This window comes from Triticum urartu, chromosome 4A (assembly GCF_056163025.1).
Source record: "Triticum urartu cultivar PI428250 chromosome 4A, HENAU_Tu73, whole genome shotgun sequence".
In the NCBI taxonomy this organism is placed as follows: Eukaryota; Viridiplantae; Streptophyta; class Magnoliopsida; order Poales; family Poaceae; genus Triticum; species Triticum urartu.
In genome coordinates, this window is record NC_141876.1 from 424074256 (window position 1) to 424090146 (window position 15891).

General features: G+C 44.1%; 1 protein-coding gene across 1 annotated transcript; it reads left to right on the forward strand.

The window, feature by feature from the left end:
- The first annotated feature begins 2487 nt into the window (after positions 1-2487).
- LOC147976034 (uncharacterized) lies at positions 2488-11876 on the forward strand. Its single transcript, XM_087520694.1, has 4 exons — positions 2488-2681; positions 9781-9871; positions 11420-11506; positions 11607-11876. Exons 1-4 carry the CDS (start codon positions 2488-2490, stop codon positions 11874-11876), a joined length of 642 nt encoding a protein of 213 aa, XP_087376820.1.
- The last annotated feature ends 4015 nt before the right edge of the window (positions 11877-15891 follow it).

Genomic DNA, 15891 nt, shown 5'->3' on the forward strand with positions numbered 1-15891 from the left:
CACTAGAGGGAAAATAACCCGGTCCTGGAGGCTACTGCTATATTGGTGAAAATTCAAAGGGCTATCAAGACAATTTCCGGCTTAAACAGTGCCGAGTAATCTGAAGGTTCCGGCTCAAAGAAAGAGTTCCGCTTTATAAGGAAAGATTCCGGTTCAAAATCCGGCTCAAGTAAAATCTGTCTCCCACAAAGCTTTGAAGCTCTCAATATCCGGTTTAAAATTCCTGCTCAAGAAGAATTTATCTCTCACAAGTTCGAATTCTCAGAAAAATTATAGGGACCAAAGAGAGTTGGATGCACAATACAGCTCAAACATAAGTCCCCGACGAGCACAACTCATAAATATGTCACTTGGGGGCTTCCTATTCAAACATAAGTGTATTCACCAAAGAGAACATATCATTACTACCCTCTTGACCAGGTTATCTTGTTCAAACATAGGTGTATTCACCAAAGAGGACATAACCTTTCCGGGTCATTCTACTTGTATACCAGCTGCTTCTTCATTAGGTAATCCTGATTGACCCGCTGAACTCTTAACAATCAATCTTTTACGGTGTATTCACCAAAGATCCTGAGCTTGTTAAGGTTAAAACGATGGTTTGTCATGTGAGAGCACGGCTTACAGATAGTCAGGATAGTTCCAGGCTCATAAGCCGCCTTCCTTGAAACTTGGATAAATCGGCCTGTATGCACGATGCTACTCCGACCCCGCGCACTCCTGATAAGTCTATCTTTAAATAAGACCTAAACTTATCTGGGTTTTAATGTCGACTGGGTCATGTGAGAACCGGCTCACGGAAAGCGCGTACCTTCCAGTGGCCATTAGGCTAGTTTCATTTAATCTCCGCGTACTGCTTTTGCAATTCAGGCGCTGACTTCGAATTATGGGGCTGCTGTACCCACTAGCAAACCACAAGAATTATTATGGTCTAAACTAAGAGTTGGCTGCTATAAACTAAACATGGATGCTTCCCTTCATGAGAATGGAACGGGGGTTGTCGGTGCTGTACTTCGCAACCACCGAGGGGAAGCTGTGGCTGGTACTGTGAGCTACCTAAGAACTGTTCTTGATGCTGCCTCGGCGGAGGCCATTGCAATGTTGAAAGGGATTGGGATGGTCGAGAGTTTAGGGTGCACGCAAGTCACTATCGAATCTGATTCTTTGGAATTGATCAACGCACGTAATGGTGAAGCTGACATCTCCAGCCCCCTATACTGCAACGTTAGCGGAGTGTTTTGCAAAGGTATCATTGATTGAAGCAATTTCATTTACACACTGCCCACGAGAAGCGAATAATGTTGCCCATCAATTGGCAAAAAATTCTTATGATCTTAAGTTAGATTTAATTTGGGATGGTGATCCACCCTCATTCTTGTTGCCCTTTGTACTACATCATGTAACTCTTGCTATGAGCAATAAACTTTGAGGGCTAAAAAAAAAACTAGTCTGCCGCACTTCTTACCGTGGCCTGGGATCACCCCTGCGATGAGGTGCTGTAGCTGACACAGAGAAGTTGGGTAGGGTGCCATGCCGGCAGGGTTGACAACGCAGTAGTACAAACTAGAATAGGTGCCACGCAGGCAGGGGTTGACGGGAATACACATCACAGGTCGGATGCAACGCAGATCAAATGCACTGAAGTAAATAATGCATCAAGCAATCATAGCTCGGCATGCAGTTCAAATGCTGAATGGAACCATAAATCACGCACACCCAAGTCACACTTCCGGTACAAGTGCTCCATCCAAGCGGAGATCATCATCATAAAAACATAAGTAACCGATAGTCTTTCCTCAGCATCACCATCACTCACCAACCGATCTGATGCACCGAGAAACGCGTTAAGCTACTTTGCACCAAGATGACACCGGGATGGGGCGGACCGTTCCATTACTTGAATTCAGCTCTACACCTGGCCTGACCTGCCATAGGGATCAAAGGAGGTTTTGACACAAGAACGTCCTTAGTACTCGCACGTTGTTTCTGCTCCGGTGCTCCCCCCTGGGCTGAACGCGAGGGGGAGAAACACAAAGACGGCTGAGATCTGTCAAAAACGATTCATGAAGAGGGGCACAATTGTCTTTTTATGCCCGCGGAGAGCGCGGGTACAGCCCTGTACAAGCCCGCATCGGCCCAATTACTTTTGTACACTAAGGGTATACATGTATTGTACGTGGGCGTATCATTTTCCCTTGTCACATGCGGCGGTCGTGGGCGTGGGCGTATCGTTTTCCCTCGTCACGTGCGGTAGTCGTGGGCTAGCCACACGGCCACGCGGCGCACGAAAACTTCCAAAAACGTCACATCCTATAAAGAGGGAGGGGAACCACCACCGGCCGCATCGCCCCCACCATTTCCCCCCAAATCGGCTCACTCCCTCTCTCCTTGCCGCATCGTCTCCCCCTCGTCTCCATCGCCCCGCCACCGCACCTACTCGCTCAACCCCACCGCCTCCCTCTCTCCAGTGGGTTCTCTTAGGCTTCGATGACTCAAGGTGCTGGCGCTGCCGCCGCTGCGCACGGAGTTGCGGTCGAGGCCGCGAACACCACAGCAGATGCCGTCCAAGAAGTGGCCGCCGTCGGCAGTGCGGGAGATGCTGCACCCGCAGTCGCTGGATCGGTCGCTGCGGCGGTGGATCTGGTGGAGCAGGGGGTGGTGGGCTCGGACTCTGTCGTGGAATTGTCACGGCAGATGTCCTTAGTGTCAGGACTTAGTCGCGAGGCCAATGCATCTATGTGGTAGCTTGAGAGGGGTTGAGCGGGACGAGAGACGTGATGTTTTACCCAGGTTCGGCCCCTCACGGTGGAGGTAAAAGCCTACATCCTGCTTCATTGATATTGATGATGATGATCACGGTTACAAGAGTGCTCTATTTCGAGAGCTATTGTCTAAACCTAACTTGTCCAACTTGTGGAACTTGTGAATCTTGTCCCTTTTGGGGAGCCCTGCCCCTCCTTATATATGTTGGAGGGGCGGGTTACATGTAGAGTCCTATTAGGATTAGGACTAGTCTATCTCTAATACAAACCGGATACAAGTCCAGGTCTTAACTCCTTGTAAGATAATATTCCTCCTGCCTTCCTCTTAAACCAGCCCACCATTAAACATGAACCGGCCTTCTGGGTCTTGGGCCTTGTCATCTGTCTGTCCCGCACGCCGGATCACCAATGAGTCATAATGGCCAGGTGGGTTGCTTGTAAACCGCCAGGTCAGGGCGGGTCGCCAGTGACTCGCCAAGTGTCAGTGGGGTCTTCAGATAAACCGCCAAGTCCTGGTCGGGTTAACTTCCGGCCGGTTTACACCGTGGGGTATATCCCCGACATTAGCCCCCAAGTTTAGCTTGGATTTATTCATGGTAAACTTATACTGCAAAATAAACACAAGAACAAATTTGACAGGTTATGCTCCGGGTTAAGAATTTTTATAAACCGGTACCTGATCATCCTTAAGTCCTTGTTATTTCCTCCTTCTGAGAAATCCGGGTCAATAGACCAGCTTCATAATCAATTTGCCGACATTGGTTTGTCACCGAGAAATATTGTGAAGAATAACTCCTTTGACTCAGCTCCCAAAGCGCCGGTTTAAGAAATATGGGTCTGAAAATACTTATCTGATATTCAGGCGGTTTGAAGATGTAAAACTTGCCGGTTTAATATTACCAAAATAGCCGGTTTATAAATATTGATGGTGCCGGGTCATAATTGTTGTCGACACCGGGTCATGTAATTGATCTTCCTAATTTGCTCAAAACTGATAAAATGAAGATGTTCCTCCTTTATATGCATAATACCTGTAGCCCCCAAGTCTTAAGAGGAGAACATAATGTTAACTTAAGACTTGCTCCAATAAGTGTTTCAACCTTGAAGAAATCCGGTTTGTTCATCTCAATTATATAAACTGAATACTCCATATATGTAGCCCCAAGTGCCGGGTTGTCATGCTTGCAGCAACCTGGGACTTGTAATTGTTTATAAAAACTTCAATCAGTGTAGCCCCCAAGGGCCGGTTCAGTAAGATAATATTGAGCTGGGACTTTATATATACTTCATTAAAAATAACATCATATGATGTAACTCCCATCATGGGGCTTCAACCCACGTCCACAAGGTTAAGAGCTTTGTGCTTTACCAACTGAGGAGTGGACCCTTCAATATAATGGATAAAAACTTGTGTACCTTGAATTGTTGACAGGAGCAATTGGTAGCCCCCAAGGGCCGGCTCATTACAATGTGATGAGTCGGGTCTTCAATAAAGTGAGCAAAAAATGACTTTGCATTAGCCCCCAAGTGTCATGGTGCATGCTTGCAGCGACATGAGACTTGCATATTTGATGAAATCTCAACGTGAATAATGTAGCCCCCAAGTGTCGAGTCGTAAGCCTGCAGCGACTCGGGACTATTCCTTCAATTGTAGAATAAATCATATTCATTGATAATATAATAGCCATTGCGCTAAAGCGACTTTGAAAACCTTAATCATAATACTGGTTACTGATAACCATAATAAAATCCAGCCATGTTGGCTATTTGAAGATTTGAATAATATAATCCAATGATTTATGAGCGCATGATTCCAATGACGCAATCCAAATATATACCGGCGACTTATAGTCAAAAACCAGGCCGGTTTAATAAACATCGGATAATTTATCATCATATAATGGCGACTTATTGTCTTAAAGCCAGGCCGGTTTAACAAACCTGTTTCTGCATACAACAAGTTTAAAGTGTCCTGGTGGTTTACCGCTGGACGGCTCATAATGCCCAACATATAACCCGGGTTTATAACCAAGGCTGCCCTTAAGAATAATCAAATATGAAATAGATCATACCTGTGATATTGAATCACATTGTTGGTTTTACCAACTTTTTGTAGTAAAGGTGATAACCCCAATCTTGAGTACTGATAACTCCTTCCATATTGTGCCGGTTTATGATAAAACCGTACCGGGTTGTGATAAACACCGATTTAACCATATATAATACTGGCGACTCGTAGTCAAACCAGACCGGGTTGATAGTCTCCGGATTATAACTTGATCGTGTACTGACACCTTGTAGTTGAAAGCCGAGCCGGGTTGATAAACACCGGTTTACTCCATAATAGGATGGTAACAGAAAATCAAACCGGGCAGATAGTCTCCAGATTAAGATTTGACCGTGTTCCGTCAATTTGTAATTTGACTGTCAAACCGGTTTAAGAATTTGTCGGTTTAAAAATGCAACAAAAAGAAAGAAATATCTATCAAAGAAAATTGTGAAGCAAAGGCAATGATAAAACCGTTTGCAAAAAGAGGCTTATTTGAGCTGATCAGATGGCATTACCATGGTCGGACACGACCAAGTTCCCGATAGGTGTAGCTATGGTTCAAGTCAGCCAGGTCCCCAAATGAAACCGTGGCATTTATGCCGATCAAGTGGCATGGCAATTGTTCGGGTTCGACCAAGCCCCCAAGTGATTCTATGGCCTTAGGCCGATCAAGAGGCATGACTGGTTCAGACGTGACCAAGTCCCCAAGTGATCTGGTGGCTCTCGCCCATCAAGAGGCGTGACTATGGTTCAGACGTGACCACAAGTCCCCAAGTGATGCTGTGGCTTTACGCCTATCAAAAGGTGTTGCTATGGTTCGGATACGACCAAGCCCCCAAGTGATCAATAATATGTCAGGCCAGTAAGGCGGGATACCCATGTTTGAACCGCGCATCGTGGCAGCAGGTCCTCTTTGGCAATTTTTAATTTTTTGCAAGAGATAAATCCTTCTTGAACCGGGATTTTGAACCGGATATTGAGAGCTTCAAAGCTTTGTGGGAGACATCTTTCCCTTGAACTGGATTTTAAACCGGAATCTTCATTTTTAGCCGGAAATTTTCTGACGGCCTTTAAACTCGAACTTGCGAGAAGTTAATTCCTTTTTGAACCGAACATTATTAAACCGGATTTGAGCGCTTCAGAGTTTTGTGGGAGAAAGATGTCTCTTGAGCCGGATTCTAAACCGGAGTCATTTCTGATAACCTGGAACTTCTTCATCGAGCATGGATTTTATAACTGTCATATACTTTCTAAACCGGAAATTTTCTGACGGCCTTTAAACTTTCATCAATATAACAGTAGCCTCCGGGACCGGGTTATCCTTCCCTCCATCGTCCTGGGGTTCTTAAATTTGCTAAAACCGGCAAGATTCGCTGAGTCATGTCATCGTAGCCCCCGAGTTTCAAAGGTGACTCGAGGAGTTGACTTGAGACTCTCCATATTTGACCGTGATATAAACCAGCATAACTTGTATATCATTGGCATTGATAGCACGATGTGAATCCATAGAAGGTTGAGGTGACTGCGGTGGGTTATAAATGATCCCATACGAGCCATGTCAGCAACTCGGCCAATGGTTCCTTCCAACTAGCGATTTGAAGTTTAACCAAAACTGTAGTGGCGGCGACTTGTGCGCCTGCCCATTGAGCCATCCAGTGCAAACGGCAGTTTACGATAATTTGCCTCCAATTTGAAAGAAAAACTGGGCTACCCAAGCTGTGACTTGCTCATACCCAATAAACAGCTCATGCAGACAGGTGCGGCCCAGTGTGTTGATGTAGACCAGGCCGCGAGAGACGGACGGTAAAAATGACCGCAGCATCAGAGGCAACATAGATGAGTCAGCCACGGTGCTGTATGCTAGTGCGGAGAAGCAAGTTATCCTCCTCGTTGTAAGCCGGCGCAGACGCGTGAACCGGCCGCGAGAGCGGACGGGCGAGTCGCCCGTGGTGTTGTAAACCGGTGCGGACGCGCGGATCAATCACAGGCGCAGTCCCAGCTAGTTGATGTAGACCGGGCCGTACGGACGACAGCTTGTGCGCGTCCACTCATCGGGTAATATGTTACGGACTATCGCCGGGCGAAATATTGTCAGCCCGTGCTCCATACCCATGGTATAAACCATATTTGTAGTGAATGACTGTCCTGTATATAAAAATACACAGATCAAAGTAATTGTTCTTTGAAAAAAAATGTGCTAATAAAATATACTTTAGATGGATAGCACCTGATTCGTTTAGACCGGAAGTAACCCGCCATGAAGTTGATAATCACTAGGTGAAATTGAAATCAGTCACGGGTGAACCGGCCGCAGTGTGGTAAACCGGTACGGACTGGTGACCCGGCCGTGACGTTTGTAAGCCGGCGCGGACAACAAGTCGGCCGCATGCGCGGACGGATGTAATCCGAACAGTGGGGGCGGCGATTCGCACGTGTATCCGTCGAGCAGCATGGCATGGACGAACGCCAGTGCAAAGTTTATATTGGTGCGTACTCCATATCAGCTATACAACACCTTTGTCTTGAATGACTATCCTGCGTAAAAATATTACGGGACAAAATAATTGTTCTCACAAATTAATATGTACTGTTAAGACAGACTGGATGAATATCACCTGATGTTTGAATGAGAGATGATCTCGTCATGTCTCCATAAACAGTGAACCATTGTCCTGTTTGTCTTGGGCAAAAGATGACTTGTGTGTATATCCGCCGGGATGCAGGCAGCAGTAGCGGGTCATGGTATAGGGGCGAGGTGATGGAGTGACGCGTCGGCCACGACGGAGTCGCCGCAGCGGGGGAGCAGTCGGGTCAACCCAGGCGGGTTTGACCCAATTGTGGTGGCCGTGGATAACCCATGCCCATCCGGGTCGTGGTCCTCCTTTATTTTTTATTAAACTGCAAATGCTTCAGCAGGCGAGGCCGCGGTCTGCTCCACGCGCGGGACTATAAACTTGGCGACTTTTACCACAGGCGACGAGCCACGGCAACGGCGAGGCCCTTAACGTTGGCAGGTACAAGGACGCGCCACGACGGACCGATTGCAGCAGTGACAAGGATGCACCGGAGCGGGCAGCTCGTGGCCGCGGAAGCAGTTCTGGTGAGTCGAGGTTTGTAACGCCGGTTTGAGGCAGGTATGAGGCAGACCTGGCGAGGCCGGTGAGGGCATCTCGCGGCATCTTGGCGCCTCCGGCTTGAAGATAAGGCCCCTGGCCGTAGAGGCGGGAGCAGCTTTTCCCAGCCCGCGGAAGTGGCAGCTCACGGCGGCCGGCTCGGAGGCGGCGAGGCAGCAGTGTCCGAATCCATCTCCCCGTCCCTGTCCTTGTCCTGGTCGTTGACCAATCCATTATTTTATCAGGTTTTTTGCTGGCCGTATATGCGCGTGTAACACTAGTAGTAGCACTACTACTCATCAATAGTAGCTGCAGGCTTTAGGGCTCCTTTGATACAAAGGAAATGCATAGGATTTTTACAGGATTTGGATCCTTAGGATTTTTTCCTGTGATGGTCGTTTGATTTGTAGGATTGAAATCCTTAGGATTATTTCCATAGGATTCATTTATACTACATTTTGGAGGAAACTTTTCATCCACTCAAACTTCTTTGTAGAATTCCTTTGCTTTTTTTGTGCTATCAAACACTTCTCCAAATCCCATAGGATACAAGAGGACATGACACTGTATTCCTACATTTTTCCTATTCATGCGTTTTGAGAATCCTGAGAATCAAAGAGGCCCTAGCAAACTAGTTTACAGATTGGCTTCAGGGCGACCCTTGTGTCAATCCAACTCGGGCACAGATTTAGCTGATTTTTGTGACGGCGCCTAATAAAATTTTCTGTTGATCTTGGTCGGGTCAGCTGCAACCCTAACTCATCGGGATGTGACATCTCATGAGCCGGATACGCTCATACGTGTAACAGTAGCGCTGCACTCTTCGATGACACGAACGTGAACTCCTGTCTGGCTTGGTGGTGTGCGGCAACAGCAGCAGAAATCGAATTTCGACGGATCGCCAGACGCAGTGCCGCACAACCCGCAACCCTAATCCTCTCAATTTCAATCTCGTATCTGCTTTTCCGACTGCTTGTCACCTTGCGCAGACGGATCCAGGTAACAGCCATAGCGGAGCATAGATCAACCCTTGTTTGCCATGCACGCTGCCGTTGAAACTTTTTTCGATCTGGACCGAGGAACATAGATATTTTTGTGCCGGTTCTTCTTCAGCCGGTCAGTCGCGAGCTTCTTGATCCCTGAGGAAGATCCCTCCAAGAACTCAACACCACCGTGCGCAGGCCCCACGGTGGGCTCGGACTCTGTCGTGGAATTGTCACGGCAGATGTCCTTAGTGTCAGGACTTAGTCGCGAGGCCAACGCATCTATGTGGTAACTTGAGAGGGGTTGAGCGGGACGAGAGACGCGATGTTTTACCCAGGTTCGGCCCCTCACGGTGGAGGTAAAAGCCTACATCCTGCTTCATTGATATTGATGATGATGATCATGGTTACAAGAGTGCTCTATTTCGAGAGCTATTGTCTAAACCTAACTTGTCCAACTTGTGGAACTTGTGAATCTTGTCCCTTTTGGGGAGCCCTGCCCCTCCTTATATATGTTGGAGGGGCGGGTTACATGTAGAGTCCTATTAGGATTAGGACTAGTCTATCTCTAATACAAACCGGATACAAGTCCAGGTCTTAACTCCTTGTAAGATAATATTCCTCTTGCCTTCCTCTTAAACCGGCCCACCATTAAACGTGAACCGGCCTTCTGGGTCTTGGGCCTTGTCATCTGTCTGTCCCGCACGCCGGATCACCAATGAGTCATAATGGCCAGGTGGGTTGCTTGTAAACCGCCAGGTTAGGGCGGGTCGCTGGTGACTCGCCAAGTGTCAGCGGGGTCTTCAGATAAACCGCCAAGTCCTGGCCGGGTTAACTTCCGGCCGGTTTACACCATGGGGTATATCCCCGACCGACTCCGTCGTGCCGGACCTGGTGGTGACGGCGTCTGGCGGCGCACTGGATGCAGGTGCGGAGGCGAGCGACAAGCAGGTGGTGGATGTGGTAATGCTTCTCGTTCCCCTCCTCTCATAGTTGTAGTTGATAAGCAGAAGATTTAGTAGATTGGGTTTTTTTATTGTAGATTTGTGATTGAATGCGGCACCCCCTTCTGCTTGTTAGGGTTTTTTTGATTGAATGGGGAACCCCATTTGAGAGTTAGGGTTTTTTGTAGTTGATTCGTGGTTGAATGCTAGAGATCATATGGTTTTTTATATTGGAATCTAGATTGCCTCATGTGCTCAGATTTTGTTATGTGCTGTATATGTTGCTAGATTTGTTTTGCATATTCCCTCAGTGGGCCACGGCAGGGGCTGAGCCGCCACCCCGTGTATCTATTAAAGTTGATATTGTACAAATGAGGTTAAAATCCTACTTTGTTCATTTGAAGTCTATCAATTAATTGTTGAAATGAACACAGTATGTTTAACTAGTGCACAATTTCAAAATAGTTAGGAGCTTCACTTCATTATCCATAAACTCAAATTGTAGGTAGGTTTATTTTTGATCTGTAGGATTCCTGTACTTATAAAGTGAACCATAAGTAGGTTTGCTAGACATGCAACTATGCCAGATGACCAACTCATATTAAATTGTTGTTGCATAACTCCATGCATGAATGTCATATGAATCATCCAGTAGATGTAGTAGTTAGGGTTTTTTTAATTAGATGTTTAGTTAGGGTTTTCTTGTATTGGATTCATTTATAGCCAGTTATATGTTGGACCTATGATTGAATCATCCAGTAGATGTAGTGGTTATGGTTTTTAAATTAGTTGATTAGTTAAGGTTTATTGTATTATTCATTTATAGACAGTTATATAGATTCTGTGATTGAATGTGTAGTAGATGTACTAGTTAGTGTTTCTTAATTAGATGTTTAGTTAGGTTTCTTCTGTATTGGATTCATATATAGGTAGAGATAAATGTAATTAAATGGTGTGACTAAATGATGCAGTAGAAGTAAGAGTTATGATATTTTAATTAGATGTATGAGTTAGTGTTATTTGTAGTGGATTCATTTATATCCAATGATATATGTAAGTAAATTTTGTGATTCAATGTTCCAGTGGATCTAGGAGTTAGTGTTTTTTAATTAGATGCTGGAGTTAGGGTATTTTAATTAGATGTAGGAGTTAGGCTTCACCATTTCACTTATTCTGACTTATGAGTAATCATTGAGAACTGCTCTGAACTAAATATTTATTAAGATTTACAAATGAAATGAAAACCTGACATGTTTGTGAAGTTATATATAAAGGTCCTATTTGCATTGTCTGTCAAAAACTGCTATATCATGGGTTAATTAGAGAGGAATGATATTCATTTATACCTTCATATGCATGTTCAAAAGAAAAATCTGAAATTGTATGTCCATATGAATGAACTTGTATTTTCATAAGCCAATTGTTTAGTATGTATATAGCTTCATATATAGTGTATGAAATATAGTTAGGAGCTTTCCATCATTATGCAAAATCAACTTGTTTGTAATGACATTATTTCAACTGCAATTCAATTCCTTGTAAATGACTTGCTTGGTTGACAATATAGCAGAAGGAGGATCTTGTTGGCAAGAAGAGGAAGTGGGACTCATCTGGCTACTACCCTTATGACAGTGATGAGGATAAGCCGTACGAGGTAAGGCCTAGCTGAAATGTTATTTGTGCATTGACTTAGTGTTAGATGTTTATAGTATTTGAATGCATAATGTATTAATGTCAGTCATTAATGTGTGCAGTATCAATCTGGAGATGATGTGGTCGAGGGGAACGTCGAGTCCTTTGAAGAGAAGGAGGTGCTGAAGATCAGGGCCCAAAGAGCTGCTAGGTACTACAACTGGAGGTCTGACAAGTACCGGTGCCCCTACTGCAGCAGGCCCAAGCCCAGGTTTGGGTTGTTGGAGCATCTGATGGAACATTGTAGGGCTACATCCATCAGCAGTCATGACTACAAGATCAGGGCTCAGCATTCTTCCCTCCACAAGGTCCTGAGAAACCCTGACATGTAGTTGCCCTAGACCCTCGTTGTCGTATGATGTAGGAAGGCTCAGTCCTTTTGGTGAACTTTGTGTGGTATTCTGATGGTGGAAACTTGTAGTGGTAATTTAGTATGAACTTTATCTAAGTGCAGTACTATGATGTGCGGTCCAAACATATCTAATATGCTAGTGGTCTGCATCAGCAAGTGTGCTGTGTGGATGCTGCTGTCTATGCCAGTAGTATATATTGCTATGTATATTTGTGTCCCTTAAATTTGCCATTATGGTTCCTTAGATGTATGATTTGCTTGAATTTAGTTGCTGCAATGATCAGACATGCCGCATCAGTGTTGCTTCACTGATCTGGCATGTTGCAAACACTTCCCATGTTGCGTCCATGTGGAACATGCTGTGGCAATGGTGCAATAAATTCCCATGCTGTGGCCATGTGCAACATGCTCTGCCCATAAGCAAATCAGACCAAATGTAAAACTTTGCGTTAAGTAAATTAATGTTTTTTATTGAAGTAAGTGGAAATTGTTCGTCGACACATATGACATCTTTCCTTCATTTGAGTAAGCAAAAATAGCAAATACTCCACCATATATATGATCAAATATTCCAATAACTGAACACATATTCCTTCATTTCATCAAATACTAATAAAAAAGTAGTTAAAGATGGTGTGTGTGTGCAAAAAACAATATTTGAATAAAGGTGTAATGATTATTTGTAACATGAAGGAGTTTTTTCATGAAATGCAAGTTGATTATATGTAATATGAAAGATCTCCTTTCGTACAATTTATAGTGGCTCCGTGAAGCCGCATGTTTCAAACCGGCATTGGGCAGGGCATAAAAAATTTAGAAAAAATTCAAAAATTGTGACCCAAATTTTGTTGTACATGGTGACCCACATGTGCCAAACATGGCTATGAAACAAAATTTGGAAAATTAATACTTTACAATGCCCCCTTGAGGTATAGACCGATGATTTGACCAGTCAGTCTAGAGGGCATTATAAATTAATAAAAAATTCCAAAAAATATAAAACCTTGTAAAACTAGCTTTGTTTGTGTAAGAGATCACGTGTGCCAAAATAGAGGTGATTTGGAGGTGGTCGAAAAAATCATCGCATTCCGGAGGGGCCATTTAACTTAAGCCAGGTTTTGAACATACGTGATTTTTTCCACCACCTCCAAATCACCCAAATTTTGTTGTAGATGGTGACCCACATGTGCCAAACATGGCTGTGAAAGAAAATTTGGAAAATCAATACTTTACAATGCCCCCTTGAGGTATAGACCGATGGTTTGATCAGTCAGTCTAGAGGGCATTATAAATTAATAAAAAATTCAAAAAAATATAAAACCTTTGAAAACTAGCTTTGTTTGTGCAAGAGATCATGTGTGCCAAAATAGAGGTGATTTGGAGGTGGTCGAAAAAATCATCGCATTCCGGAGGGGCCATTAACTTAAGCCAGGTTTTGAACATACGTGATTTTTTCCACCACCTCCAAATCACCCAAATTTTGTTGTACATGGTGACCCACATGTGCCAAACATGGCTATGAAAGAAAATTACTTTGGGTATCCTCACATGGTGGAAATGTTTGGTCCAAATATTTTAAATATTTTGTAAAATTTATATTTAATTTAAACTTTGAAAATTTAATGCTTCAAACTTGTTTGCAAAATTTGACATGTGACATATTTTGTTTCAAACTTGTGTGCAAATCTAGACATTTGACATATGCAAAAAATTGAATACAAATTTAAAAAATTACTTTGGGTATCCTCACATGGTGGAAATGTTTGGTCCAAATATTTTAAATATTTTGTAAAATTTATATTTAATTTAAAATTTTAGTTTTATCTTTGAATTTTTTTAAATCACATATATATTTTTCTGTATTACTTGTTCTGACAGTTAGAAAATTCATGAATGTGCGAAAAATTGTTGTGTTATATTCTTTTATGAGGTGATTTGAAGAACAACAAATAATGGTGACAAATGCAAAAAGTGAAATATGACCCAAAAAAAGCCCGCCTACTAGCTGCATACTACACAATTCAACGGCCAGCATACGACTAGCAACCCAATCATTTATTGGGCCAGGATGCAGGCCCGCCAGATTGTGATAATAGGCAGCTAGTAGGCCCCACTGGGCAGGGACGGACGGGGTTAGGCATGTGCTGCCCGCTTTAGAAAGGAACTCGAAAAGGGAAGCTCAGCCCGGTATATAAACCTGTGCGAACTCCCCTCGCTTGGCGAGGTGGGACTAAACTCCCAGCACCGCTGGGATGTGCCCGGCGCGACGCTCGCTTGGGCCTAATTCGGGTGGGCCGTCGTAGGCCAGCCTCATCCGCGCGCAGATTATTACCACATTTAAAACCGAGCTGCTTCAATGTGTTATATTTCACTTATTCAATGTGTACGAAAAATTAATGTCTTATATTTCACTTATTCATTTAAATATTTATTTTCTTTTTATCTATACAATAATTTAAAATCTAATATATTTTTTACTCCTTCAGTTATTCTCACACTATTGAAATTCAAAAAATGCAATATAATATGTTTCATCTTTATTATAATATATCTTTTCTGTTTTCTATTTCAAAAAAGGTATATCAAATATACTTTTTCTTTGTTATTTCTTCTTAGAGTTTTAAAATTGAAGTATATGTTTTGTATTTTATTTCTTATTATAGTTGTAAAAATCAAAATTCCATGAATGTATGTTGTCTTCTATTTCACTTCTTAAATATAATTTTAATTCTATTTTCAAAATTCCATTTGGTTGAGTCCAGAAAAACAACGTCCTTCGGGCTCCCCCTCCGGCAGACCCGAATGATGGTGATTGCACATGTGGTATGTGCTGACCTGCATGAAATGACACCAAACTTTGGCACCTTGTGAGGATGCCCAATGTAGGCCCCCATGCAACATGTGAGCCATTCCTGACACCGAACGAACATTGCGTCACGTCCGGGCAGCGTTTCGGGTTCTTTTCGCCGACAAAATCCTAGTAAATGCATCGAGTGTCGGAAATCGATGAGAATTGACATGCATGATGTCCATGGTCATCCCATTGTGTGAAAAAAATTTAGGGCCATTTGGTTGAGTCCAGAAAAACAACGTCCTTCGGGCTCCCCCTCCGGCAGACCCGAATGATGGTGATTGCACATGTGCTATGTGCTGGCCTGCATGAAATGACACCAAACTTTGACACCATGTGAGGATGCCCAATGTAGGCCCCCATGCAACATGTGAGCCATTCCTGACACCGAACGAATGTTGCGTCACATCCGGGCAGCATTTCGGGTTCTTTTCGCCGGCAAAATCCTAGTAAATGCATCGAGTGTCGGAAATCGATGAGAATTGGCATGCATGATGTCCATGGTCATCCCATTGTGTGAAATTTTTTTGGGGCCATTTGGTTGAGTCCAGAAAAACAACGTCCTTCGGGCTCCCCCTCCGGCAGACCCGAATGATGGTGATTGCACATGTGCTATGTGCTGGCCTGCATGAAATGACACCAAACTTTGGCACCATGTGAGGATGCCCAAGGTAGGCCCCCATGCAACATGTGAGCCATTCCTGACACCGAACGAACGTTGCGTCACGTCCGGGCAACATTTCGGGTTCTTTTCGCCGGCAAAATCCTAGTAAATGCATCGAGTGTCGGAAATCGATGAGAATTGGCATGCGTGATGTCCATGGTCATCCCATTGTGTGAAAAAAATTTGGGGCCATTTGGTTGAGTCCAGAAAAACAACGTCCTTCGGGCTCCCCCTCCGGCAGACCCGAATGATGGTGATTGCACATGTGCTATGTGCTGGCCTGCATGAAATGACACCAAACTTTGGCACCATGTGAGGATGCCCAATGTAGGCCTCCATGCAACATGTGAGCCATTCCTGACACTGAACGAATGTTGCGTCACGTCCGGGCAGCATTTCGGGTTCTTTTCGCCGGCAAAATCCTAGTAAATGCATCGAGTGTCGAAAATCGATGAGAATTGGCATGCATGATGTCCATGG